Here is a 26,632-nt window from a genome sequence, read left to right as displayed (position 1 = left end):
TAAAACACTAGTTTTAATCAAAAAAATCACAATTTCACAAAATTAATTTTAAATAATATCATAATAGAATACTGAAAAAATAATTCTCAATATACTATTGTAAAAATTATTTATGTCATTTAAATAGGCAATTTCAAAGAATAAAAACAGCAATGAACTCAAAAATAGATGTTTTTAGGCTTTTATTGTATGCCTTAAATTTATCAGGATTGGAGGGACAAAGTATGATCGTTTTGAAATAAACTAAGAAATTTTAAAGTTAAAGTTTGAAAAATTTCAATATTTTTTAACTTATTTCCATTTCTTTGTTTTAAAATTTTAATTTCCTAATCAACTTGTGAACATTGAGTAACCTCAAGCCCCATTAAGATGAGGATATGAATGACATACAAATGAAGTGCATACCTTTCTTCCTTTAGGTATTAATTGAAATTTAGAATAAATGATTTTTGCAGGTTAATAAATTAATTAAATAAGTGTTGTACCTAGACATCAAGTACATAAATTAAAAAAAAATAGATTCAAATTTTTTGGTAAAACATGAAATGAGAAAAACAATTCACTGACTGTTTGTGGGTTTAATAAGATTGCTTTGTACTACCTTCAAGAGAAAAAAAATGAAATATAAAGGTATTTAAATTGGTTTGTATTGTAGTTTTATGGTTTAGATATGTTTATGTCAGTGTTGAATTTTTGGATGAATGTATTTTGTTGAAAAAGTTATTTTGGTAATGATAACAAACACTGGTTAAAAAACTACTATTATAGTATTTGTTTTTAGTTTCATTATGTGAATGTGTTTTCTAGATGACACTAGATAGAATTTTCAGAAAATGTGACATGAGACACAAATCACTTATGAAAATGACAAAACCATTACCAAAAATAGCTAGAAAAATGAGAAGAGAAGTGATTTATTTTGCTTTCTACATTGAGCCAAGTTTACTGTTGCATATCACCATACCAATCTCTCCAAAATGCAAATGATATTCAAACTCAAAAGTGTCATTTTCTATTTATTCGCCACAGGAACTGGTTGTATCATAACAGCTACTATTCTCTAACAAAAGCAACTGTGATTAGTGTTGTACTTCAGATCCTTTACATAGTCATAACCATAAGAAAAACTGGGGGAGATAGTGTAAATCAACAAATGAATTAAAGTATTTTTTCCATCAGAAAAATTATATTACATACACTGCCTCTAGTCAATGGGACTGATAATATTTGTATAGAAAAATCATACCTGATATTAAAATAGCTGTTCTGGGAAAATTCTTCGTGTGAAGTAGCTTATTTGGTTGAATTAATTTATTATCTTTTTTTTTTGTATTTTTCCTTTTGTCATTATTGGAAGTACCTGGAATAGAATTTATACTTTCCCGACTTGCAGAAATAGTATTTTTCAAAATATTAGATTTATTGGTTTCATTGTTTATTACTTTATTAGTATCTGAAGAAGATGGTGGGTTAATCATTTTATTGTCATTTTCATTATCATCACTTTCATAGTATTCAATGTTATAATTTTTGTTGTTTGAAGCTAAATTTGATTGACTGTAATTATCATTAGCATTGTAATACATCAATTTATCATAATTTTTATCAATTGATTCGCATTTTTTAATTTCTTGTGTTGTGATATCAGTACTATAATTATAATTAATAATGTTAAAATTACTTTCTGGATTTGTAATTTTGCTATCATCATTTTCATTTTGTAGTGTTACATATTTTAATGATAAATGTTCATCTGTTTTTGAATGTATATTGAATGCATTATTATCACCAATAATAAATATTTTACAACAACTGCAAAAATATTGTTGAATCTCTATGTGCTTTTTTAAATTAAATTCCTGTTCCTTTTCATGATTTGTTATATAAAACATTCGAGATGTAAGATTTTGACTATGATTTTCTGAATATTTATGTGAATCAACATCACCAGTTGACCAATAGTAACAAATATCACAATAATAACCATTGTAATCTTTATTATGTGGATTTTTAATTGTCTTTTTTAATATATTTAACATAAATTGTTTGTACTCTGCATTACTAGTTTGTACTTTGGTACTGCGTTTAATAAAATCTTCCATTAATTCTTTACCGTCTGTTTTAGATACGTTAGAATCAATAAAGTTTAAATTGTTAGTTTTTAATTCATTTCTCACTGATGAAGATGAACATGAAGCTGTTGCATCGAATTCATCTTTACTTTTTATTGTTTGAAAATCACACGTGTTATGTCTTTGTATACTTTTGTTGTATTTTAATATTTTATGAACATCCGTTTGATTATGAATCAATAAGATGTTATTACCACCGCATAATTCAACTTGACATGTATCACAATAATACCATCTCGATTTAGATATTTCTTCTGTTGCACCTTTGCAATCTATTGTGTGTCTCATCTTATTGTTTTTATTGAAATCATAAATTTGACAATATCCACAATAAAAACCATTGTATTCTTTCTTCTTATTTCCACTTAAGTAGTTATTAATTACTTCAAACATAAAATTGTTATGTTTCTCATCTGCTTTACAGTTGATTAAATGATTAAATAAAGACATTTTTGTATGGTCAATATTATCATGACAAATATTACAAGAAAGTCCATTTCTACCATCTTCTAATTTAATTTCATTAAAGTTTTTCTGTAGTGCCAATACATCTTGAAATATTACATTCGAAGTTTTAAAATCAGGTAATGCATTAACTAATTTTTTATTAAATACATTAAAACTTTCATCATCAGCATCTAATTTGGAAAATAAGTTTAAAATACAATGTAATAAATGTAACATATTTATTTTATTCATATAAGTTAGATCTGTCTCTGTTATTATTAATAAATGGTAATATAAATTGCTTGTCAGTACATCCGTTTTGGTTGTTTTCATTTCTGAGGATTTTTTCTTATCTGTAACGTCTTCCATATTCATGTAATTCTAATTTTATTGTACTAATTTGCAACAATGTAATCTGTTTATAAACAATCTTCCACAATTATTATCTGAAACAAATAAAATAATTAAATAAATTTAACCATAAAATAATTAATCTTTTCCCTTTAACTGAAAATATTTTATTAGAATCAGGAAGTAATAGTAGCATAAATTCATATTGTATTAAGGGGGCTTTTATAATGTTCTTCCAAGTTACTGAATTTACTGAAAGTCAACTATTGAACATATTTTGATGAAATCTGATCAGGATAAAGAAATCAAATAATCTATTTTACAGTTACCCGTAATTCAATATGTACACTATAAGTAGGTGACATGATACAAGTCGTTATAATAAAGGAAAACAGAATAAAACAGTAAAGGAAAACAAAGATAAAATAATGAAACAGAAAGACAATTGAAGATGTAGAAATGGAAAAGACTTTGTTAGGGAAGGAGGCCTGGCTTTAAACTGTAGGCATTTCATCTTCTAGTCTTACTATGCAATCAAAGGACAAGAGAAAGTCCTTGATTTGTCTTGTTAGGGCAATGCCCTAACAGATAACCAACAATACATTGCATTTGTCATCAAGATCTTGGTATCCTAAGCAAGGAGGATATCTAACAGAGTCAGACCAATTGAATTATTAGCAGGAAAGATGGGATCAAGGATAAGAAAATGAAATGGGTGAGTGGGTGGTGAGAAAGGATTATTATAGTAGTTTACTATCTTTCCCAGATTCTATGTTGAACAAGAGATTTGCCAAAAATAGACAGAATGAAATTAGCAAATTAGTAAAAGTATTGATTAGATAACCAGTCAAAAAATATTATATAATCTTATTTAAAATAATAAAATCTTAACTCTTATTGATCTAAATTTTATAAATAAAACATTTTTATTATCAATAACAAAAAGGGATGGAATTGAATGGTTGTTTGTATTGTATTTAAGCTAATCGTTCACTTTTTATTTAGATTATTCAAAACAGTATTATGTAATTTTTCAGTTAATAGTTAATTTGTTTTTTATAATTTTTTAAAAGTTTATTTAATTTGTATTGTAGTCATAGCTTCAAATTAAAAATGTGATATTTCTGCCAATTTTTTCTTGTGCGTGTTTGTGCCCCACTCTTTAGGCCATTCATCACGCATAAGAAAAAATCTGATATGGACACAATATGACTTTTTGGTACACGTATTAAATTACATAGAAAAGTACATCAAATTTTCTTTTCATTTTTTTTTTGTTATTGAATTATTATTATTTATCATATTTTTTTTTACAATCAAAGGCTAATAATTATTAATAAATTAATATATTTAAATTAAAATAAAGGTAAAAAAAAAAAGGAAATGAAGTCGAATTCAAAGCAATGTGCCTTCCCCTTGTAAGATCCAAATATTTAATTAATTAAAATTTTAGTTGGCTATAATTCTGCAACCATTGAAAATAAGTACCACTTATGAAATATGTACCACTTACATCGTTGAAAAGCTCTCAATGAGGGCTTATTACTGCAGTTAAGAAAAAGTCCAAAATCCAAATTGTTTAGATTTTGGGCTTTTTTGGATACTTTTGGTCCAGTCGATTGAAATTAAAAGGGGAGGCACAACTAGATGTTACAACAGACCTTAATCCAAAATTTCGAAATTCTATGGCTAATCGTTTTTCAGTTATGTGAGATACATACATACGTACGTACAAACGTCACGCCGAAATTAGTCAAAATGGATTCAGGGATGGTAAAACTGGATATTTACGTTGAAATTTGAAAACCGAAATTTTTCGCGATCGAATTTATCGAATTAATGTATTAAATCGAATTAATTGCGAAAAATCGCCAAATTAATTGGCGTAAAAATTTCCGATTGTAATTGGCGATTTTTACTTTTAATTTTTATTAAAATCATCAAATTTTTAATTTGAAGTTATCACTTTCACATAATCCTACATGTCATCATCAAAGCGTGTTGTCAAATCAATTCTGAGTTACCGTTCTAAAATTATTTTTTACATTTTAGTGCGTTTAATTTAAGAGTTGAGTTTTACAATTTTTTTTTTACATATTTTTTATTTTTTACTTTTTTGTGCAATTAATATAAAAGTGGTTTTTAAAACGATTTTTAATTATTTTTTGCTTTTTAGTCTTCATAAGTTTATACTTTACAGCTGCCCTAGTGCACAGGTTTGAGCGTATTTAGCGAAAGATGGGCTCGGTAAGGTTTACGGTAGGTGAGTGAAATCAAAACATATGGCTAAACGATTTAATTTCCGGATAACCAAGATCTGGTCGATCAAGAGTGTACCCGATGTGTTAAACAGTCAGCGCTCGACCTGTTGATCTATACGCCGTTTGAATCCTGAAAATCGGACGAACGGTTGCCGAGATATTGCGGAGGCACCCCCTTCCCAATTGGCTCCCCGGGGACACTTGAAAATATTATCATCCGACGGGTATCACTGGAGCGGACGGAAAGTCGTCGAGGGTGATGGAAAAATAATTTCAGAGGGCTAGCTAGGATCGATCATTTTTGAGATATTTGCGATTTCGTCCGAAAATTTGGATCTGGTTAAAAAATACTAAATTTTCCCATATATATTTTGCATATATATCGGTATATCGATATATAATAATATAACTAGTATACACCTGACCACCACGAGACGTGCACTAAAGAATCGGGATTTTCCGCTAGTGATCGGTACATACAGATACAGGTGCTAAGCTAAGGGACACATACACACAAGTGCCGTTTAGTAGGGTATAATTATGATTTATGAAATTACCATGTTTGACTACTACATGAAAAAAAATAAAGCTGTTTACTTTGCATCACTGGTATCTCCAAATTAAAATAGATTTTAATCCAATTAGTAAATAATAATAAATTGTATCAAGTCAGGATTGTGTAGATGAAATGTATCAATATATAGTAATCAGATAATGTAAACTTACATTATTAATTTCCATTAACTGATTTTTGCAATAATCCGCATCTTCAGTTGATATTAAATATTTCTATATTTATTACATTAAAACTTATTCTTTTTAATGATTTATCTTTTTACTTTCTTGAACAAAGTAAAAGTAACTATTGTGATCGCGAAAAATTTCGGTTTTCAGATTTCAATGGAAATATCCATTTTGACCATCCCCGAATCCACTTTGACTAGTTTCTGCGTGACGTCTGTACGTAGGTACGAATGTACCTTGCATAACTCAAAAACGATTAGCCGTAGGATGTTGCAATTTTGGAACTGTAGAAACATCTAGTTGTGTACATCCCCTTTTAATTGCAATCAACTTGACCAAAAGTAACGAAAAATGCCCAAAATCCAAAAAAAATTGGATTTTGGACTTTTTCTTAACTGCAGTAATAAGCCCTCGTTGAGAGCTTTTCAACAATATATCATAAGTGGTACTTATTTTTCATTGGTTCCAGAGTTACAGTCAAATAATATTTTAATTAATTAAATATTTGGATCTTACAAGGGAAGGCACATCGGTTCAAATCCGACTTCATCTCCTTATTTTTAAATTTAAATATATTAATTTATTAATCATTATAACCTCTGGTTATAAAAAATTACAATAAATAATAATTAAAAAAAAGAAAACAAAGTTTTCATGTAATCTTCATTTTAAAAAAATGTGTATATATAATTTAATAGGTGGTGTATAAGGAAGTCATGTGGTGTCCATATCATATTTTTTTCTGGAGATTATGGTATTTCTATTGTTTAATTTTAAATTATTACAAATGTACATATAAAAAGAATTACATGAAAAATTCAGAATGAAACAAGAAATTAAACAAGCCATTTAAGATAAGGTTATCAATAATAATAATAAATTGTATATTCTACATTTAGAAAGACTTCAGAAATTAGGATTTATAGTTTAAATATTTTAAGAAAACAATTGATAATGAAAAAGATAAACACAAAGAAAAATTAAATAAAAATTTTGATAATAAAGTTAACAAAATAAGGAATAATAATAATAAATACAATGGAAAACACAAATTATTTCATAAGAATTTTAACGAATCTTAATTCTCAGAAAATTATTATAATAAAAAACAGGACTGCCAAAAAAAACATTGTTGACAAAAATTCCCCTTTAATATAGGATAATTAAACAGCGTGTGGGTGACAATTTTGTATATAGTATAATTTTCAATTTTTTAAATTTATTTTAATATAAATATATATATATATATATATATATAATTATATTTATTATTATATTATTAATTTATTATATATATATTAAAATAAATTTAAAAAATTGAAAAATTATACTATATATATATTATACTATAATTATATTATATATACATGACACTCCTGGTAATGTAAGGATTGCAACATGGGGGTCATACATCTAAATTGGTTCAGCTGTTGAGCTGCTACGGTGAAACAAACATACATACACATCCTAAATACATTATGCTTCTTTTTGTGCAGTCACGTAACAAGAGATAAATATTAAAAAAAAAAAAAACACGAGTCCCAAAAAAAAAATACACGTTGTTCTGATTTGGTTCCATCGTGATTTTTTATTATACTAATAAATACCCCGTTTGAATTTTGAGAATCTGAAGACTGGTCGCGAAGATATAACATTTCTGAATAACTGTGATCTGTGAGATCAAGAGTGTACCTGATGCATGCAAAGTTAGCTTTTAACCTACTAACAAATACCTTGTTTGAATTTTGAAAATCTGTAGATTGTTTGGAGAGATATTTTAAGACCATCCCATTGCACCTCTCAAAACACCACCCCCAGAGGTATCCCATTTGTTACCAGTTGATGGTGGTGATTGGTCTAGCATCGCACGAGGTTCTCGCATCACCTCCACTCTGGCCTCACACAGTCCCCACGAGAAGCACATGAATATTAAACAGAAAGTTTTTTAATTTATTTAATATAAATTTAATCTTATTATTTTTGTAATATTATCATTCGTATGATTCGAATTATCCAGTTCAAACCCAACTCACACAGTGGTAGAGGGTCACAGTTCACAGTTCATTAATTCAATTCATTAAAGTTTACGCTTCAACCGGCAAATCTCTACCACTAAATATATATGTGTCATACAGTGAGCCGTTCTAGCAAAGAAGTTTTTCCTCTATTTACTGCCATTCATCTATTTCCCTGCACAAGTACCTAGCTATAACTGCTCGGTTCTACATATTTATATAGTTTATGACACTCCCGGTAACATAAAGATTCCAGGACAGGTCATACATCTAATTCGGTTCAGCCATTGAGCTGCTACGTTGGAAGGAAAAAGCATGCATACATACACCATAAATACGTTAAACTCCTTTTTGGGTAGTCATGTAAAAACACTAGTTATACAACAACTTCACGTGTATGAGATACGAGGTTTCCAAATGAAGCGTTGAGATGCGAGTAATTCAAAAAGACTCATTCATGTGATAGTATTTCAATTTTTTTAAATTTATATAAAACATATTATTATAGCCTATATTTATTATTAGCTTTTATTTTACTATTATTTATTATTATTATCCTATGACACTCAAGGTAACGTAAGAATTACAAAGCGGGGTCATATAGCTAAATCCGTTGAGCTGATATGGTGGAACATATATACATACGCCCTAAATACATTACTCCTTTTTTTGGGCAGTCGTATAATTATAAAAAAACAAAAAATAGAATCTTATAACATTATTAAAAATTTTACTAATATATTTTTTTGATAATAAAGAAAAATTAATAATTACAAATGCTTTCAAATTTAATTTAATCATATTAAGTACAATATAATCAAGAAGATTACAGTTAAAACTGTAATTAATAATATGTAATATTAATGAAATGGACAGGTTGGATAAGAATAAAATAATAAATATAGTCATAATATTAAAAATAACAAAATGTAAAAATTAAACAAATGATTACAAAATATGAGATTTTCTAACTACAAAAATAAACTTCATGACAATGATTTAATATTATTAAAATCGGATAAGACTAAGACAGATTATTATACACAAAGACAAAGAACTTAAGAATAATTACACTAAGGAAAATAATTTTAAAAAATAAACGCCCCAACAAACAAATATTTCACCTATATTTTGCTGTACTCTGATGTAATGGTCGTAAAATGATTACTTAGGTTTATACATGCTTTTGAATAATTTATATGATTTTTGACCCTCTGATATAATTATGTATCGAAAATGTTGTGAAAATGCAACTTCAACAGAAAAGGGTGTCTAAATTAACACAAACTGGATTTAGCTTACTATTTTTTTCTTCTTTTTGTATTTTATGAATCTAAATAAAAACTAAATAGAACAGAAATTAGGATACAATATAAATGTTATCTTTATGTTTTATTTCAGTATACACTGAATATATCAAGTTTATTTTTTATGGTAATCAATAAAACATTTTGGGTGAACTCCAACTTTACTTTTATTACTCGATAATGCTGTTGTACTTTAACATTACTGGCAGCAAATTTTTCTATTCTTTACGTCTTTTTCAGGAAGATGCTTGTCAATTGAGTGTCACTGAGTTGTTGCAGTGGGAAACCTTGTTGGTCGTCCAAGTCTCTGCATTTGTGGAATAGCAATTTCTTCTCTGTTATTTGCCTTTGATGATAATAATGTGATAACTACAAGTAGTTGAAATTTGACTTGCGCGACATGTTCTTTGTAGATGTATTGATAAAGCTTCCAGTTTAAAGCCACATTAAGAAACTTTGAGAACAAATGCCACCATCATTTTTTTCCTTTCATTGTTATTCGACAGTTGCTGACACCAAATCAGTGAATCAACCCCATCCATATTGCGATTGTAATGCTTCATGAGATCCGGCTGTTGGTTTGAAATTTTCATTTTTTTCACCTTAGAATACCTTTTGACAATATTCAGTGGACTGAAAATTTATAACTGGAGAAACAGGAGAGTTGTCGTTCCATCTACATAAATAAAAATGTAAATGTTCGTTAGTTCAAAATCTTAAATCTCCGAAAGTTCTTTACCGATTGCTTTTTAAATTTTGGCACAACATTGCATTCGAATACGTGTGTCTTTTTATATACCTAAGATGTCACACCTGTGACAGGTAAAAACGTGCCTTTTTTAAAAAAAAAACAGCGCTATCTGTTGGACGTAAAAGCAACACACGCTACACTAAATATTTTATGATTCCATTTCAGTGTTTCCAATATATGTGTTCGCTATAGACTAAACAACTACTGAACCGATTTATAAGTGGGGATAAAGAGAGAAAGGGAAAAATTGGAAAGGGAAAAGAGGGAAAACTGGAAAAGGGAAAATAGAAAAAGGTAAAAGGGAAGAAGGTAAAAAGGGAAGAAGGGAAAAAAGAAAAAAATGGGAAAACAGGAAAGGAAAAGAAAAGGGGAAAGGAAAAAAAATAAAAAGGGGAAACTGGGAAATAAGAAGGAGAAAAAGAAATAAGGGAAAACAAAGATTGGGGAAGGAAAGGGAAACTTTAGAGAACATGTTTGTAGTATTTAATATATCATATATAATATTTCAACCAAATGTATATTTCTTTTTATATCTCTATATTACTGGGAGCTCATGGGTTTCTTTACGATATTATCATGGACATCTTTACTTGTTTCCCTTTACATATCTTTTCTTGGAAATCAAAAATATCCAGAAAACAGTAAAATTCTGATAAACCTTCACATAAGATGGTTAGGTTACTTGAAGCCTAGATGATTTTTTTGGGCAGCATATTTTTCAGATTGTACTGATATTAGAGAGATAATATCATCATAAAACATTTCAAGAAAGAGTTCAACTTCATTTTTATTGATAACTTTAGCCTAAAAATTAAAAAATTTCATTTTCTGTATTTTCTGGCAGTGAATTATATTTTGGTAAGATTTTTTCCACACAGTAGCCAACTGTATTTTTTGTCTTTTCCCTATATTATTTTCCAGTTTTTTTTGCTTACTCTGGAAATTTAAGTTACTACAAGTCAGAGTAGGGTCTTCAAATGTTTCATTTGTTTAGTTAACTTTAGATTCAAAATGAATTTCAAGAGTACCAGCTATATCTTTTGGAGTATCTGTCATTTCCACATCCTCAAGAATATTTTCATCTATAGGTTCTTCATTACTAACATCGTTGATCTTATAAGGAGGAAACATAACAATCTTGGTCAGACTTTCATTACCATAATGATCAATATCTTGTAATATAGTGATAATTTCATCAACTTTTGTTTTCTGCAAAAGCCATATGGTGAATAAAAGAAAAATTGAAATGAAACATCACAAAATAAACTGATTCACATAAACTAATCTAAGCACAAAAACAAAAATCAAGATTCTTTCAACTAAAAATCACTGTAATGGAATGACTAAACTGTATAAGAGAGCAAGTTTATGTGATGAATAAATATGTCTGTAACAATGAGTGTTTCTAATTATTCATTGCTGTTGAAGTTGTGAAAATGCAACATTCATTTTTTTTCTGTTTAGATATAGATATAATAAATAATTGATGATAAGTTTTTATATAAAAATTAATGCTGTTTTTGAGTATGTAATTATCAATTAAAATAATATTGTACAATGGAGTTTAATCTTATATAAATTACTTATAGATCATCTCAGAAGAAGCAAAAAATGATTAAATTTGGTGAACAACATAATATACTTATTACCAACAAAAACGTTTTTCTATTATTTAATAATATGAAAGATTGTTATTAAAACAGGCTAATAAAAAACAGTAAACAAGTATTAACAATAATGCAAAACAAATTACGTTGCGTTATCGCAACTTCAGCTGTATATGGCTTAAGAATTGTAAAAAAATTAATAGCTAAATATAAACAAATATCTAATTATGAAAATTAAATTTCCATTCAAAACTATATATCCCTAAATACCATTACCTCCAAAATGTATTGGACTTACAAAATTACATAAAATAAATAATCTTATAAGACCTTTATTACATTTTAAAACAGCACTTGCATATTTCGTAGCTAAAATAATAGATAAAATACTTAGAACAAAGATGAATTTATCCAAATTATTTTTTATATAATATAAATAATAGTTTTGAAGATATAAATAAATTAAATTCCATTAAATTTTAACAAAAATGGTAAATTATGATATCTCTAACACATACTCTAATATACCAGTTGACAAGACAATAAACTCCAGAATACACCAATGCATTAGTCACTATTGAAATATTTATCTTCAAAATAACTTTGAGTATGATAATTGTTATTTGCAAACAGAAGGCTTACCAATGGGTTCATCTATATCTGCTATTATGTCTGAAATAGTTATACTAGATTTTAAAAATAAAATAGAAAACATTACAAATTATTTAAAAGAATAAGTTTTAATGTAATAAACACAGAATATAATATCGACTGCAGATGCAGGTTACTGCAGAAAAAAACAATTATTGGAGATTAATAAGGTAAGTTTAACTTAATTACAATGTTTTGGTGGTTTATATTTTATATAATATTAAATTTTGTTACTGTGGTCAAAATGTTAATGAATTATTTGAATATTCAAAAAATAATTATTATGTAAATACATGAAGATAATAAAAACAATGCAGAATATAATTACAATTTTGAAGGGGTTAATTGAAAAATATTAAAGTACACATTATCTAAAGATAACAACAATTTTATTGATAGACAAAAATCCTTGAAAACTTTGGCCACTTAATGTCATTTAGTACTGGCATGGGATGCAGGTTTATTGTGTTAATAGGTTGGCCATTTGTTAAAATTGTCTTGTAACTCACGTGACAAATCATCTGCAACTGTTAATGGTTACTTCACTTATTAAACAAATAAAATCTAAAACACTAAATACTTATATGTCAGCAGAACAGAACATCATTTATTGTAAAAACAATAATTGCCAAGTATATATTTATGCACTCATCATGTGTATATGTGTGCACGTGCATGCGCATGCATGCACATGTATTATCTTTACAAAAGGTTATTAAGATTTTATAATATATGTACGAGTACTTTATATATGTTTATGAAATATTAAATGTGAACAATGATTAAATAAACCAACCTAAAAGTTATTTTTAACATTTAAAAAAAAGATAAATTAAAAGAAAATACAATAAGTTGTGTTGCTAAGTACAAATTAAGTTTAATGGCAGTGTCCCATGAAAAAAATATGTAAGGATTTATCTCTTGGGCTTAAAAAGTTAATACTGTAATGACTTATCAGAATAAATAACAAGACTTATACCCTGGGATTAAAAATTAAATACCATAATGACTTAATAGAATAAAATAACAATAAAATTAAACATGGAGTTCTATGCTTAGCTTAAGCATAAAGCAGGAAAAATTAACTTGTAATATCTCTAGTTATAAGAATAAGTACTAGCTGCTGTAAGTATTTAGTATGTAATTAAGTTTTTCTACTAATAAATGTATTAATTAAGTCCACAAAGATGTATACAGCTTAATTTGTTGTCATAAACTGACTTATTTTTGTTGATGTTGAATTTTAAAATGGTACGGGTTTCAAGAAATACTCATTTTGGATATCTTTTTTTTTGAAGATGCATTGCTCTTTTTAAATTTATTATTTACTTCAACCAGTTTTTTCCAGCTACTGCCAGATCTGGTGTTTTGTGTATAGGTAAATGCAATTATGTAAGTGTAGATATAGTGGTAAACATATAGTCCTGAACAGAGTCAGGTTGATCACTCCTGAGACTTCTGGTTAATTGAAACCCAACCACCAAAGAACACTGGTATCCATAGTCTAATATTCAAATCCATATAAAAGCAACTGCCTTTACTAGAACTCAAATCTTAGAACTCTCAACTTCAAAAATCAGCTGATTTGCAATAACAAGTTTAACCACTAGACTAACTTAGCAGATTTTTTTAAAATAAAAAGATAATTTGTAATTATGAAGCGGGTGATAAGCTTTTTTAATTAATTTTTGTCTTCTTTTCATTTAAGTTTTTGTCTTAAATTCAGTCATTTAAATTTTTAATATTTCAATACAGTTATTTTCTTTTAAAATGCGCAAGTTAGGAGAAAAAGGTACAGTAATTCATAGTCAGGCAAGGAAAATAGTATTCAATTTTTACAATCTTTTACAAAGCAATGCCAGAAATGGAATAGTGAAGAAAACTGAAGTGCTGAATATGGTTGTTCAAATGAAAAAGTATCAAAAAGAACAGTCCAAAGAATTATAGCAGAAGGGAAATCAAATGAAACTGAGAAGCCATCCATGTTTGTTTTGCTGAGAAAACGTGTAAATCATCCCAGTACTGTGTGCAATTTAGATTTGTTTCACACGGTTGCTTTGAGGTATTTAATAAATAAATTTTATGTAACTGAAAAATGCGTTCCTACTGTGAAGAGAATTATGCGAAAAGCCTGCGAAAGTGAAATTAATTTCAAAAGGGAGTGAAAGATCTTTAAGGAGAATATTATGTAAAATGGGATTTAGATGGAAAAAAAAAACAGAAGACAACCAGAAAATACTGATAGAATGGCATGACATTAAAGTGCAAACAATGAAATTTCATGGAGAAGCTAGACTGATTGTATACACAGATGATACCTACATTTACAATAGTCATGCAACACCAAAATCGTGCATACACACAACAAACCTTCATGTGACTGAAAACGACAGTATCCAAGGGCTTACTATTAATAATTGTTCATGACAGCTGTAATAAAGAATTAATTAACAATGCTTTATTTACATAAGAGTCAAATTAGAAAGGAGATTTTCACAGATTGATGGATTCGAAAGGTACACAAAATGGTTACGGGAGAAGTGTATTCCCAACTTGCCACCTCGGTCGGTCATTGTACTAAATAATGCATTGTGTCACAAGGTTCTGCTCTAAAAGCAGCCAAATTCTAACTCTTTAAAAAGCAATATGATAGAATGGTTAGCTGACTAATGAATTAACTGTTCTTCTGCTATGAAATAAACTGAATTATATGATAAAAAATTACAGAAAGAAAAACAAGAAATCTCTAATAGATGACATTTTCAAAAATTACGGTCACACAATTCTACGGTTGCCACCTTATCATCCTTACTTAAATGCCATTGAAATGGTTTGGAATCAAGTGAAAGGGCAAATAGGTAAAAGAAATACAACTTTTAACATGTCGGACATTCTTAAGTTAGCTGAAGAGGAATTTCATAAAGTGTCTGAAGCTGAGTGGAGCAATATCTGTGAGCATGTTGTCATTGCTGAAAATAATACATTGAAGATGAACATTTATGTGTTGTGCACCCCGACAATTTTGTGAATTCAGAATCAGACATGAGCTCTTTAGAATTTACCAACGACAGTGACTTCAGAATTTGCGAGCTACAGCAATAAAGATAGTAAAAAACAAAAAAATTATTTAAAGTACTTTAAAATAATAATATTAATTGGGATACTAACTAGTTTTAATTATATAGTACTGTATGTACTTTTTGTTATAAATATCATCGATACTAAACTGACAATGTTTTTCAGTCAGCTTAGTACCGTGCCAAATGTTTGCTGAATGCTAGTAGTTTTTTGTGCCAATTTACATGCTGACAGTTCTAGTAAAACTCTACATAGTGTATTCTAAGAAAATCCAAAGTATTTTATTAGATATATGTGTTTATTGCGGTGGAGAATTAGGTACTCAACATGAGCCTTTAATACTGAAAACACATTTTAGACTTGGAATACAAAGAAAAGCTAAAAGAAAAATTAAAATAAAAGTATTGCATAGCCTAATAATCAAGGGGAATATATTTAAAAAAATAGAAGAACGATTTGCTGGAGAAGATGATGGAGGGCTGATGATGGAGAAAATTTTGAAGATAATTCAGGACACAATATTGAAAGCAGCTGAAGAAGTTTGTAGGTGGACGTTGGTCAAATGATATGTCACACATAAAATGGAGGAATAACTGAAGTCAAATAAAACTGGAGAGTGTATATAGAAGCAAGACACATGAAGTAAGAAAAGTAAAAACTGAATCTTGAGGGAAATTTGAGAAAGCAGTTGAGTCAGTTATAGAAATAATAAAGAAAGCTTTTGATTAAAATCAAAGATTTGAGATAGTGAGAGAGAAAGGAGGGTAAGGAACATTTATAATGAAAAAGATAAACAGGTATTCCACGCTGATAAAAATTTGATTGGAAAAAAGTGTGATTGCAGAAACTTTTTAAAACTGTTTGGAAAGAGGAAGTTATATTTAAGGATTCAGAGAAAAATGCCGTAATATCAATTCACAAGAGAGACAATGCTGTGAGAAACTATTGTGCCCTTTATTTGCAATGCATTGAAAGATATCTGACCTTCTAGAAAATTAATAAGTATAATAAATAGTATGTATAAAGAAATGTTAGTTCTAATCAAGATGGGTGGGAAAATTATTGGTATTTTTAAAAAGGAAAAAAGGTACAAAGCATATTTATAGATTCATTTATAAAATGTTGTAAAAGGAGATGAAGAATTACAAATTGGAATTTGAGACTGGTTTACCTACAACCACTCATATACACAGATGATAGTTTTCTAATTAATGATAATGCAAGGAATTTTCAGAATCCTGGAATGGAGTAGTATGTTAGAAGGAAAAGGCATGGAGGTTAATGTTAAGAAAAGTAAGCTTATGGAAGTTAGAGGGCCAAGTAATTGGATACAAGTGAAATGATGTTAGTTTGGATAACTATGAATATCAAGGAGCATTAATAACTATGAATAAGGCACAGGATAAAATAAATAACTGAATCAGAAAAGCTAATCAGATATTTTACAATTTGAACAATGTTCCTGTATGGAAGAAAGAAATTAGCAGAAATGATAAGTCACATTATACCATATGGTATATGTTCAAATATTACTGTATGGAACAGACATGAACTATGGAAGATAAGTACAGCAGCATAATAACAGCAATAGAAGTGAAATATCTGAGAAAGAATGGTAGGCAAAACTGAAAGGAACTAAATAAGAAATGTAAACATCAGAGAAGAGTTGGAAGCAGTACCAGTGATAAAGAGGTTAGAGAAAAGCATGAATTAGTATTGTTTAACACATAATAAGGAGAGACTAGAAGGAGGAAAAAATGTGGTTGACCCAGGATGGAATTAGAGGTATGAAATGCTGCAAGGTAGAAAGGCCAACAATCAGCTGGTCTTTAGTAAATTAAAAATTTTAACTTATCCATACTCCATTCATTTATATATTATATATTTATATGTCTATAATATATAAAGATATATATATATATATCTATATCATATTATATATTTATATATCTGCTACATTTGTAACAACAAAAGAGAAATTATCTGTTTCTAAAAAAAATAAACAATAATATCCAAACTTTATCAAACAAAAACATAATTTTTGTGTAACACAGAACTTCTTTGAAAATGAGAAGGGGCCTTACCATGCTTTGCTGCCTTTTTAAAAACTTATTGACACATCTACAAACATTCCTATTAAATTTAATTAAAATAAAATTAAAAAACTTATTAAAAAATAATATTATCTCATTTATTATTTTTTAATTAATAGTAATTAAAATAAAAAACAAAACAAACAAAAATTACCAGGGTTTTCTGTATTGTCATTTATAAGTAACATGGTTCAAATAATTTCCTGTAACACTTCCTAAATTTTTATTTTTTTGTACTAATTTTATTTATTTAATATTTTCACTTATTTGCTTTATAATTATTTCATAAAATTGTTTTTATTATTTTATAAAGACTTCATTTATTTTTTTACAAAATTAATTGTGTTGATTTTGTGACAAAATATACCTCTGTTCAATGTTTTAACATGGTTTCACTTTTCACTTGATCTGTCCTTACAAAAGAGGTGTAATTCCTTTTTTTAGTTATACCTATTCCTGATATGTACTGTACAATCTACATTGCTATTTTAACTACAATCTACAAATCTGAATAAAATATTTTTATATTCACTTAATAGGAAAGTAAGGAGTGATTTTCTGTTGCCTTTTTTTACTAAAACTACCTGTGTTACCTTCAATTGTACATTATAGGGACTGACTATTACAAAACATCATGAAAAGCAAACTTCGTCAACAGTTAAAGTAATTCTTGATTGTTGCCACTTGTACATCAAGTGCTTTACATGTTTCACAGCCATAAGAAATGCTATGGCCGATAGTATAAAGAAAGAGATTAATGTACCCTCCTTCTATTTTGAAAAAAATGCATTGTATATACATATTTAACTGCAGAAGTTAATACAAAAAAATAAATAAAATAAAATGTTGGTGCACAAATTATACAGAAATATAATTTCAGATTAATTTATTTGTAATTTTATAAAAAATTTATAAAATAAAAAATTAAAATTTTACAATTTATAAAATAAACTGTAAATTGTAAAATTCTGCTTAAACTTTGTAGTAAATTTAAAAAAAATGAAATACTTACATAACTTAAATGTCTTTCATTAACATTTTGTGTCACAAATACAACTCACAATGTATCAAAACCTTTTACGAAGTTAACTAAGTTCATATTATATCTTAAAATTTATCACGCTCTGTTACTTATCTACTAGGAAACTCTATAAACAAAGATATTAGTGTGTATATCAGTATTTCATTTTATTACTAATTGATAACAGTAATGGCTCTACTTGAGATAACACGAAAAAACAATCATATGAAAGTAATAAACTAGTATGAAATAATCATATGGTAACAATAAATAATATGAAATTAATAATCATAAGAAAATAGAATAATAGTTAAACACAAAATCCTTTATCATTATTATTGTGCATACATATGTTATGTTTAATTAGGCACTTTACTTTAGATCTAAACACTTTTAGAAGAGTTTTATGAAAAAATAAATATAAAAATAGGACATGCTAGAACATAATAACTAAAAATATTGATTTTCAAGTTTACAATTTTTTTATTAGATTTTGATATGCTAAAGTTGTAGAAGCAAATGCTTTTTTATATTATTTATTTTTTTTTAGCAATTTGTAATTGGTACCAATCGGGTGATTAAAAAAGTTCTTCACAATTTTAAAAGCGTATAAAAATTTATTTGGATAACTTACAGATTCCGTTGAGGTCTCATTTCACAGCAAAGCACACCAATTTTGATTCACGTAGTTCATCAATACCTTCTTTTTCCTGTTTAGCCTCCGGTAACTACCGTTTAGATAATACTTCAGAGGATGACCCACTGAGTTGGTCTAGTGGTTAACGCGTCTTCCCAAATCAGCTGATTTGGAAAGTCGAGAGTTACAGCGTTCAAGTCCTAGTAAAGCCAGTTATTTTTACACGGATTTGAATACTAGATCGTGGATACCGGTGTTCTTTGGTGGTTGGGTTTCAATTAACCACACATCTCAGGAATGGTCGAACTGAGAATGTACAAGACTACACTTCATTTACACTCATACATATCATCCTCTGAAGTATTATCTAAACGGTAGTTACCGGAGGCTAAACAGGAAAAAGAAAGAAGAAAGAATACTTCAGAGGATGAATGAGGATATGAAATGTATGAGTGTAAATGAAGTGTAGTCTTGTACATTCTCAGTTCGACCAATCCTGAGATATGTGGTTAATTGAAACCCAACCACCAAAGAACACCGGTATCCACGATCTAGCATTCAAATCCATGTAAAAATAACTGGCTTTACTAGGACTTGAACGCTGGAACTCTCGGCTTCCAAATCAGCTGATTTGGGAAGACGCGTTCACCACTAGACCAACCCGGTGGGTTTCATCAATACCTAATTCGTCCAAAAGTGCTGTCATCAGTGTGGTTAAAAATGAATACATTTACTGTTGCGGAACGTTTTCGCTATGAGTTTTGGTTTCAAGACTTGGAGCAATTGCAGCTCAACTGATTTTCGCAGAGAGTACGGTAGGGAGCCTACTAGTAGGGCTACAATTTACTCTTGATACAAAAAACGTCATTAAGACTTTTTCTGTTAAACATACAAAATTACCATAAAAAAAAATTTACCATTAATTATATAAATTAAAAATACAAAATTACGACCATGCGTTCCTGAAGCTGCTGTGAAACAACTTTGAGAAAGCTTTGCATGTAGTTTGAAGAAATTAACTCGACGTGGGTCACGTGAGACTGGTCTTCCACAAACTACTGTTTGGCGCGTTTACGCAAACGATTGCACATAAAGGCATACAAACTAAGCGTGGTTCAACACATTACAGATAACAACACAGTTGTACGGCTGCAGTTTTTGAGCAGAAATATTAGATAGATTTGCTGACAATAATACATTTTTAGACCACGTAATTTTTACTGATGAGCAAAGTTTCATATCAGTGGCAATAACGTAACAGCCGAATGTCTGGTAGGGGAAACCCCATCGCCAGTATGTTCGTTGCTCCACAACAAAAGTACACCAACAACAGAATTTATGTTTTTAGAGCCATCCTATAAACTATAGTATCAGGATTCATGCTATTTATAATATTATAAAATTAGTTTTGTAATAAAATCGGGTTTATATTCTTTTTATGATACTTACAAAGATCAAAGAAAAATATTTTCGAGAGAAGGCCGTGAAGGGGGTAATAACATGGAGCAACAGTAAGAACTGGAAGTAATTTTACATTTACAGCTGAGAAAAGGTGTTGAGCTCTGATGCCTAGTGGAGCAGTAGATCTCAGCTGTTTCTGGTATAGATTAACATGCCGATTGGAGAATAAAACATCAAAGGTTGGATGATTTGGTTCCGCTTTAACGCGAGCCACATAGGAGCATATTTCCGTCTATTACAAAAAGATGGCTCATCGACTATCAGCAGACTTTTCATGGGGCTTTGTTGGTTAGCTGGCATCTCTCCCGCCACCACCCCATTCGGTCGCCCTATAGCATAGACCAAATGTCCGTGCCAAAAAACGGCTACTGTGCCTCAGAAACAGATTTGCGACCTCGTATCCTAAATGCTCCTAACTAGCGTGAGCGGTTAAGCAGGGTGCCGTACAGCACCCGCTTAAGTGTCCCTACCACTCACTTGTCCACATTAAAACTAAATCGGGAAGGCGCACCCCTTGTTACAATTAAAACTATGTAGTTATACAATAAAAGACGGTAATTTAAACCGCCACGCCTCGGTCGCTGTCAGCCAGCTAGTGCCTGTCCACCATTTAAAGCGCTTGGAGCTTTTACTGGCTGGTGGCCAGCCATTATTTCGGATAAGGACTTCCCACAGCTCCGCTATAGGAATCAATAAATCCCATTTAAATTTAAAATCTAACGATGACGGTTGAACATCGCAACCTCATCGAGGAACCCCCACACGGTCCGACAATGCGGTTCTCGCCACATCGACTCGCCGTTTATGAGCGGCCAGTTTTCCCCCTGACCTCTAAGTTCCAGGGTGGACCGGTCTCTGGCCCCCCCAAGAGCAGGGCAGTCGAACATCAGATATGCGTTCGACTGGACCTCCCCGGAGACACACAACTCATCAGCCGCTAGGCGAAACCTGAACAGATATTGCATCAAATTCACATGGTTGGTGAGCACTTGGGCACCCGCCGCCCTTAAAAATGAATTCGAGGCATACCATCCCCCCAGATCCTGTATAAATCTATACAGAGATCCTCCCTTATTCGTGGTGTGCCGCTCATGCTGCCATTCATCCATCGCGAGGCTCCATAGCCTCTTGCAGGCGGGAAATGGGCAACTGAACGAAATTTGGACCCGGTGCATTGTGATAGTCGTTCCGCTCCGGTTCTAGCCCGGCTCGAAACCGCATCCCAAATACCTCGGTTTCCCGACCTCTTCGCAACTTCCACATGGCTGCTCGAACTTTCACCACTAAATCGAATGGGAGAGCCTTTCCCAATATGGTAGTAGCCTCGTAGGAGGTTGTTTTAAAAACACCAGTGCATACTATTAAGGCTCTGCGCTGGGCACTCCTTAAATTTTGAAGCAGTGCTCTATTTCTATCCAACCTATGCGCCCAGACTGGCGCCGCGTATGCGATCATACTCTCGAAGACACCTCGGTACACCAAGTACATTTGGCGACCCGAAAGCCCGTAATCTTTCCGAGCAATCCTTCTAAGTTGCGGCGGACAGCGTCCGCCGCAACTTGCTTAATGTGGTTGCTAAAAAGGAACTTATCATCAAACAAAACACCTAGGTACTTATGAACCCTTACTCGGCTGATTACACAGCCTTTATATTTAATGTGGGGGTTTCGACTGCATGATAATTTGTCTGCACCCTTCAGAAGCATGAACTTCGTCTTGGGCACAGAAATCTTTAAATTTTGCATGTCCATCCAGCCCTCGGCGGTTGACAAAGCCGCCTGCGCTCTGCTTTCCAGCTGCGGTCGTGAATTACCACGAACTAAAAGGAGACAGTCATCGGCGAAAGCCTGGGCCGTGACCCCTTCTGGGAATGTCAACCCCAGAAATCCATCAAACACCAGGTTCCACAGCAGGGGACCGAGAACGGAACCCTGCGGGCTTCCCCTGGTGACGGATTTTTCCACAACTAGGTGCACATCTTTAAACAGTGCCGTACGGTTAGACAAATAGTCTCTTACCACGGCTTGCAGGGCTCTGGGAACATTGCGGCGTTCCAAAGCATGGAGGACAGAACTCCAACACAAGGAAGGAAATGCCGCCTCTATATCAATAAAAATAGCCAAAACATATTTGCAGTTGGCGCTTTCCACCTCGGTAAGAGCATTTAAGATGCAATCCTCGGTGCCAACCCCTTTCATGAAGCCATATTGGCCTCAATTTAGAATACAGCTCATATCAATGCTTTCCTCGAGCCGTTCCACAACCAGCCTTTCAAGCAACTTGCCGAGAACCTGCAAGAGGCTGATGGGTCAATAACTGCCGACCTCACCAGGATCCTTTCCAGGTTTCAGGAGTACCCTTACCAAGGCCACCTTCCAGCAAGCCGGAAAGCAGCCCCAGCTTAGGCATCCCGTGAACAGTCTGCCAAGCGGTTCTCTTATGACAGGCAGTAGATGGTAAAAAATATCCGGGTCAAGTTGGTCAATCCCCGGTGCCTTCTTCAGTGCCATTCGAGAAACCACTCGGTCTATATCATCAGGTTCCACGGTCCGAACGCCAGGGAATGGTGTTTCACCCGCCCTAACGCTGATTTCCGCTTCACCCTCGGGAGCATCTGTATAGTTTTTTCCAGTTATTTTACTGTAATATTTGCAATAAATATTCAATGAAATTAATAACTGCAAAGTATGATGTTCAAAGTGTACCTGCTAGGCAATAACTTGGTAAGTAATGTCTCTAATCAACACTCTTCCAATAATTATACTGACTGTCATTTAATGTGGGTGCTGATTTTAAAACAGAATGATTTATGAAAAATTATAAATGCTGTTTTGCCTAACAGCAAGAACAACAAAAGTTACTGCTGGAATATTCTGTAAAAATTGGAAAAAAATACATAGATGAATTATCAAAAGGTTAAGTAGAAATAGAATACTACTTTGTTTTTGCTTGACCAATGAAGTAAGCATTTACAAATTCAACACTGCTGTGCGTAATCCTAAAACTAACCAATTAGTAAAAAAAAAAAAGATTTTGATGTATGCATGAGTTATCAGAATACACTAATAAAGTTTATTCTGATGGGAAAAATAGCAGTTTGTTCAGTGGTCATGCAATAAACCTAATTGCTGAAGTAATTATGACGAAAAAGTCTCCTAAAAAGATGAAAGTGAACAAATCTGACAATAGTCTGTATTCTAAAATGCAGAATAATTAGTCTTACTCTTTATTTTATTTAATTTTGACAAAATACATCTCTATTTACGACAAGTGACTGGTAAACCAATGTTGTAAAAAAAATATGGGGGAAACTTTATTAAAATTTACAAATAAAAAATTACTTTTAACATTTTATCATAAATGACACTACTTTAAGGGAAGAATTAAAAAAAGTTCTGTTATTTTCATAGACTATCCTAGAATTGATTTTTCTCTAAAACAAAAGAGAAATTAACAAAATAAAAGAAAAAACATAATATTTAAAAAAAAAATTATGACTGAAAACTTTTCAGGTATATTTTATTCTGCCATGGATTTAAGAGAACTTAAAAGAGTTTGGCCAAAACATTCAATGATCTGAAGAATGTGGGTTTCAAAATAGTTGGCCTCCATCCTAAAAATAATAGTTATAACTGGTTATCTATCCTTCATATGGGCAAAATTTTACTTTGCTCGGTTTTTAGTGTTATCCAACAAACACCAATTGATATGACCACACTTCATTTCTAATTTCTTAATTGATTTTTTTTTTTTTTTTGTTTTTTAGTCAAGTAACTGGAAGCAGATGCAGCCAGTTGTGTTACACATACAATAACAGTGGCTGTGTTGGTTAAATCACCACATCGTACACAATCGCACCTCTTAAAAACTCTAAATTCTAAAAAACCTGAAAGTGATTTTTAGATATTTATCTTAAGAGTATTTGCAAGACCCAGTCTAGTGAATATCTTGTTTAGTATAGTCGGAAATGGAGAAAACTTGCAATCATTGTTCAAATTTTTTTTACATTTCTTCACCTCTTTCCATGATCAAATTTAAAAAAATCTAGAAATTGGTTTTCAGATATTTACATGAAAATTACACCTGTCCTTTGTATAAGTAAAAATCTATTTTCCAGTTCCTAGCATTACCCAACAAACACCACTAGGAAGTTACTTCATTTCTTCTTTTTTTTTTTAATTTTATCACTTGAATATTCTGTTTAGTAAAGTTGGAAATGGAGAAAATTTCTAATCATTGTTCAAAATGAAGATTACACATACCAAAACTTAAGTTAATATCTTCATTTGTTAATAAAAAAAAAAAAAAGAGTAAATTTTATTGTTACTCCAATTTAAACTAAGAATTTCAAAAAATCCCTTCTTAGTGTGCACCATAAAAAGAACATGTATACATATTTTCATCAATTTATCTTCACAAGTGTTTGCTGGGTGTTGATTATAGATCACTCATGTGACATGTTTTATATATATAGTAGCAGACTTGTCATGGCTTTGCCCATGCTATATGGTTACTTGTGTTTTCCATCATGGTCAGGGAATGTTTAGCCAGTCAGGGCTCACTTCAGTTGTCTTTCCCGTCAAGTCATTTCATTAAACTCATGCTTGTGAGAATAATAATGTTAACTAAAAATAAAAGCCTGTTAAATTTATAAAAACTATCAGTGTATTGTAATTTCTTTACAGCAACAGTTTGGTCAATACAGGCCTTAACTTTGAATGATCTACAAATATGGGTTTCAAATCAGTTGGCCTCCATCTTAAAAATATTAATTATAACTGGTTACCCGTATGACATTTTGCCAGGTTCATAACATTACCCGACAAACACCAGTAGGAAGTGACTGTACTTATTTTCTCTTTTTTTTTTTAATTACCTTTATTTTATGTGTTTTAGTCAAGTAATTGGAGGTAGATGCAGTCTGTTGCGTTGAACATACAGTTAGTGGTTGCGTTGGTTGAGCTGCAGCACGCACTGTTCACATTGAACCCCTTAAAAAATCGAAATTGAAAAAACCCAAAAATAGTTTTTAGATCTTTATCTGAAAACTATTTGAAAGCCCCAATCTAATGAATATCTTGTTTTGTATAGTTGGAAATGAGAAAAATTTGCAAGAATTGTCAAAACTTTTTTCACTTTTCGTTACTACTTTCAAGATTGAATTTTGAAAAATCTAGAATTGGATTTTAGATATTTACATAAAATTTACACACAAAAAATCTGGTTGATTTCTTCATTTGTTACCAAGAAAGTACAATAAAAAAAAAGGCTCTTCAAAAATAAATTTTAAATCCATTTTAACCCTTTAACATGGAAATTAAAAAATCTAAAAATTAGCTTTAAAACATTCACATGAAGATTAGACACACTAAAAATCAAGTTGTTATCATTTGTTACTGAAAATTTAAAAAAAAAATTGTAAATTTCATTGATACTCCATTTCAACCCTTTAAACTTGGAATTTAAAAAAAATCAATATACAAATTTTCATTAATTTATCTTCAGTAGTTTTTACTAGGTGTTAATGAATGAGCCAGTTAGGACAAGTTGCTTTATAGTTACAGAAGATATAAATATTCAATATTTATACAAATATTTACTACAAAAATATTGGTATGTTTATAAAAACACAGGTTATTTAAAAAAAAAAAAAATTTATTTGATGATCCAGGTCGATTGTTGAATCAGAATCTCTTAGAAAAAAAAACATTTGATTTCAAAATTTAACCGATTATATTTGGCATTTAAATCATCACCTCTTTGGTGGACATACTTTTTATGATTAAATTAATGATAAGCCTCAGAAATATTTTTTCTATACAGAATAAATTTAAAACCTTAATATAAGCAGGATTAAAAAAATCCTCAGTTTTTAAAGCTAAATCAAATAAATATTAAAAACAAGAGTTGACCACCAAGAAAAAAAACAAGAGTGACCACCAGAAAAATTAACATTTCTAAACTATTTTTGAAAAAAATTACAAAGAGGAAAATGCAGACAATCTATAAAAAAAGATAAGTGCACTTTTTAACTGCTTAATAATCATCATCAATAATAAAGTTTTATCATATCAAA

The 26,632-nt window shown here is 30.3% G+C and overlaps 1 protein-coding gene across 1 annotated transcript in view; it reads right to left on the bottom strand.

Moving 5' to 3' along the window:
* Positions 1 to 18,582, bottom strand: part of LOC142330992 (uncharacterized) — a 50,536-nt gene extending 31,954 nt beyond the window's left edge. Inside the window, exons 1-2 of the mRNA XM_075376520.1 lie at positions 18,450 to 18,582; positions 1,247 to 3,025 (exon numbers count right to left, since the gene is read on the bottom strand). Of these exons, the coding sequence (XP_075232635.1) occupies positions 1,247 to 2,954 (1,708 nt within the window). The 5' untranslated portion in view covers positions 2,955 to 3,025; positions 18,450 to 18,582. The remainder of the gene's footprint in view (positions 1 to 1,246; positions 3,026 to 18,449) is intronic.
* Positions 18,583 to 26,632: the final 8,050 nt, after the last annotated feature.

Source organism: Lycorma delicatula, chromosome 10 (assembly GCF_047948215.1).
Source record: "Lycorma delicatula isolate Av1 chromosome 10, ASM4794821v1, whole genome shotgun sequence".
Taxonomy (NCBI): domain Eukaryota; kingdom Metazoa; phylum Arthropoda; class Insecta; order Hemiptera; family Fulgoridae; genus Lycorma; species Lycorma delicatula.
Note: the sequence above shows the minus strand (reverse complement) of the source record. Positions and strands in the feature narration are given on the sequence as shown.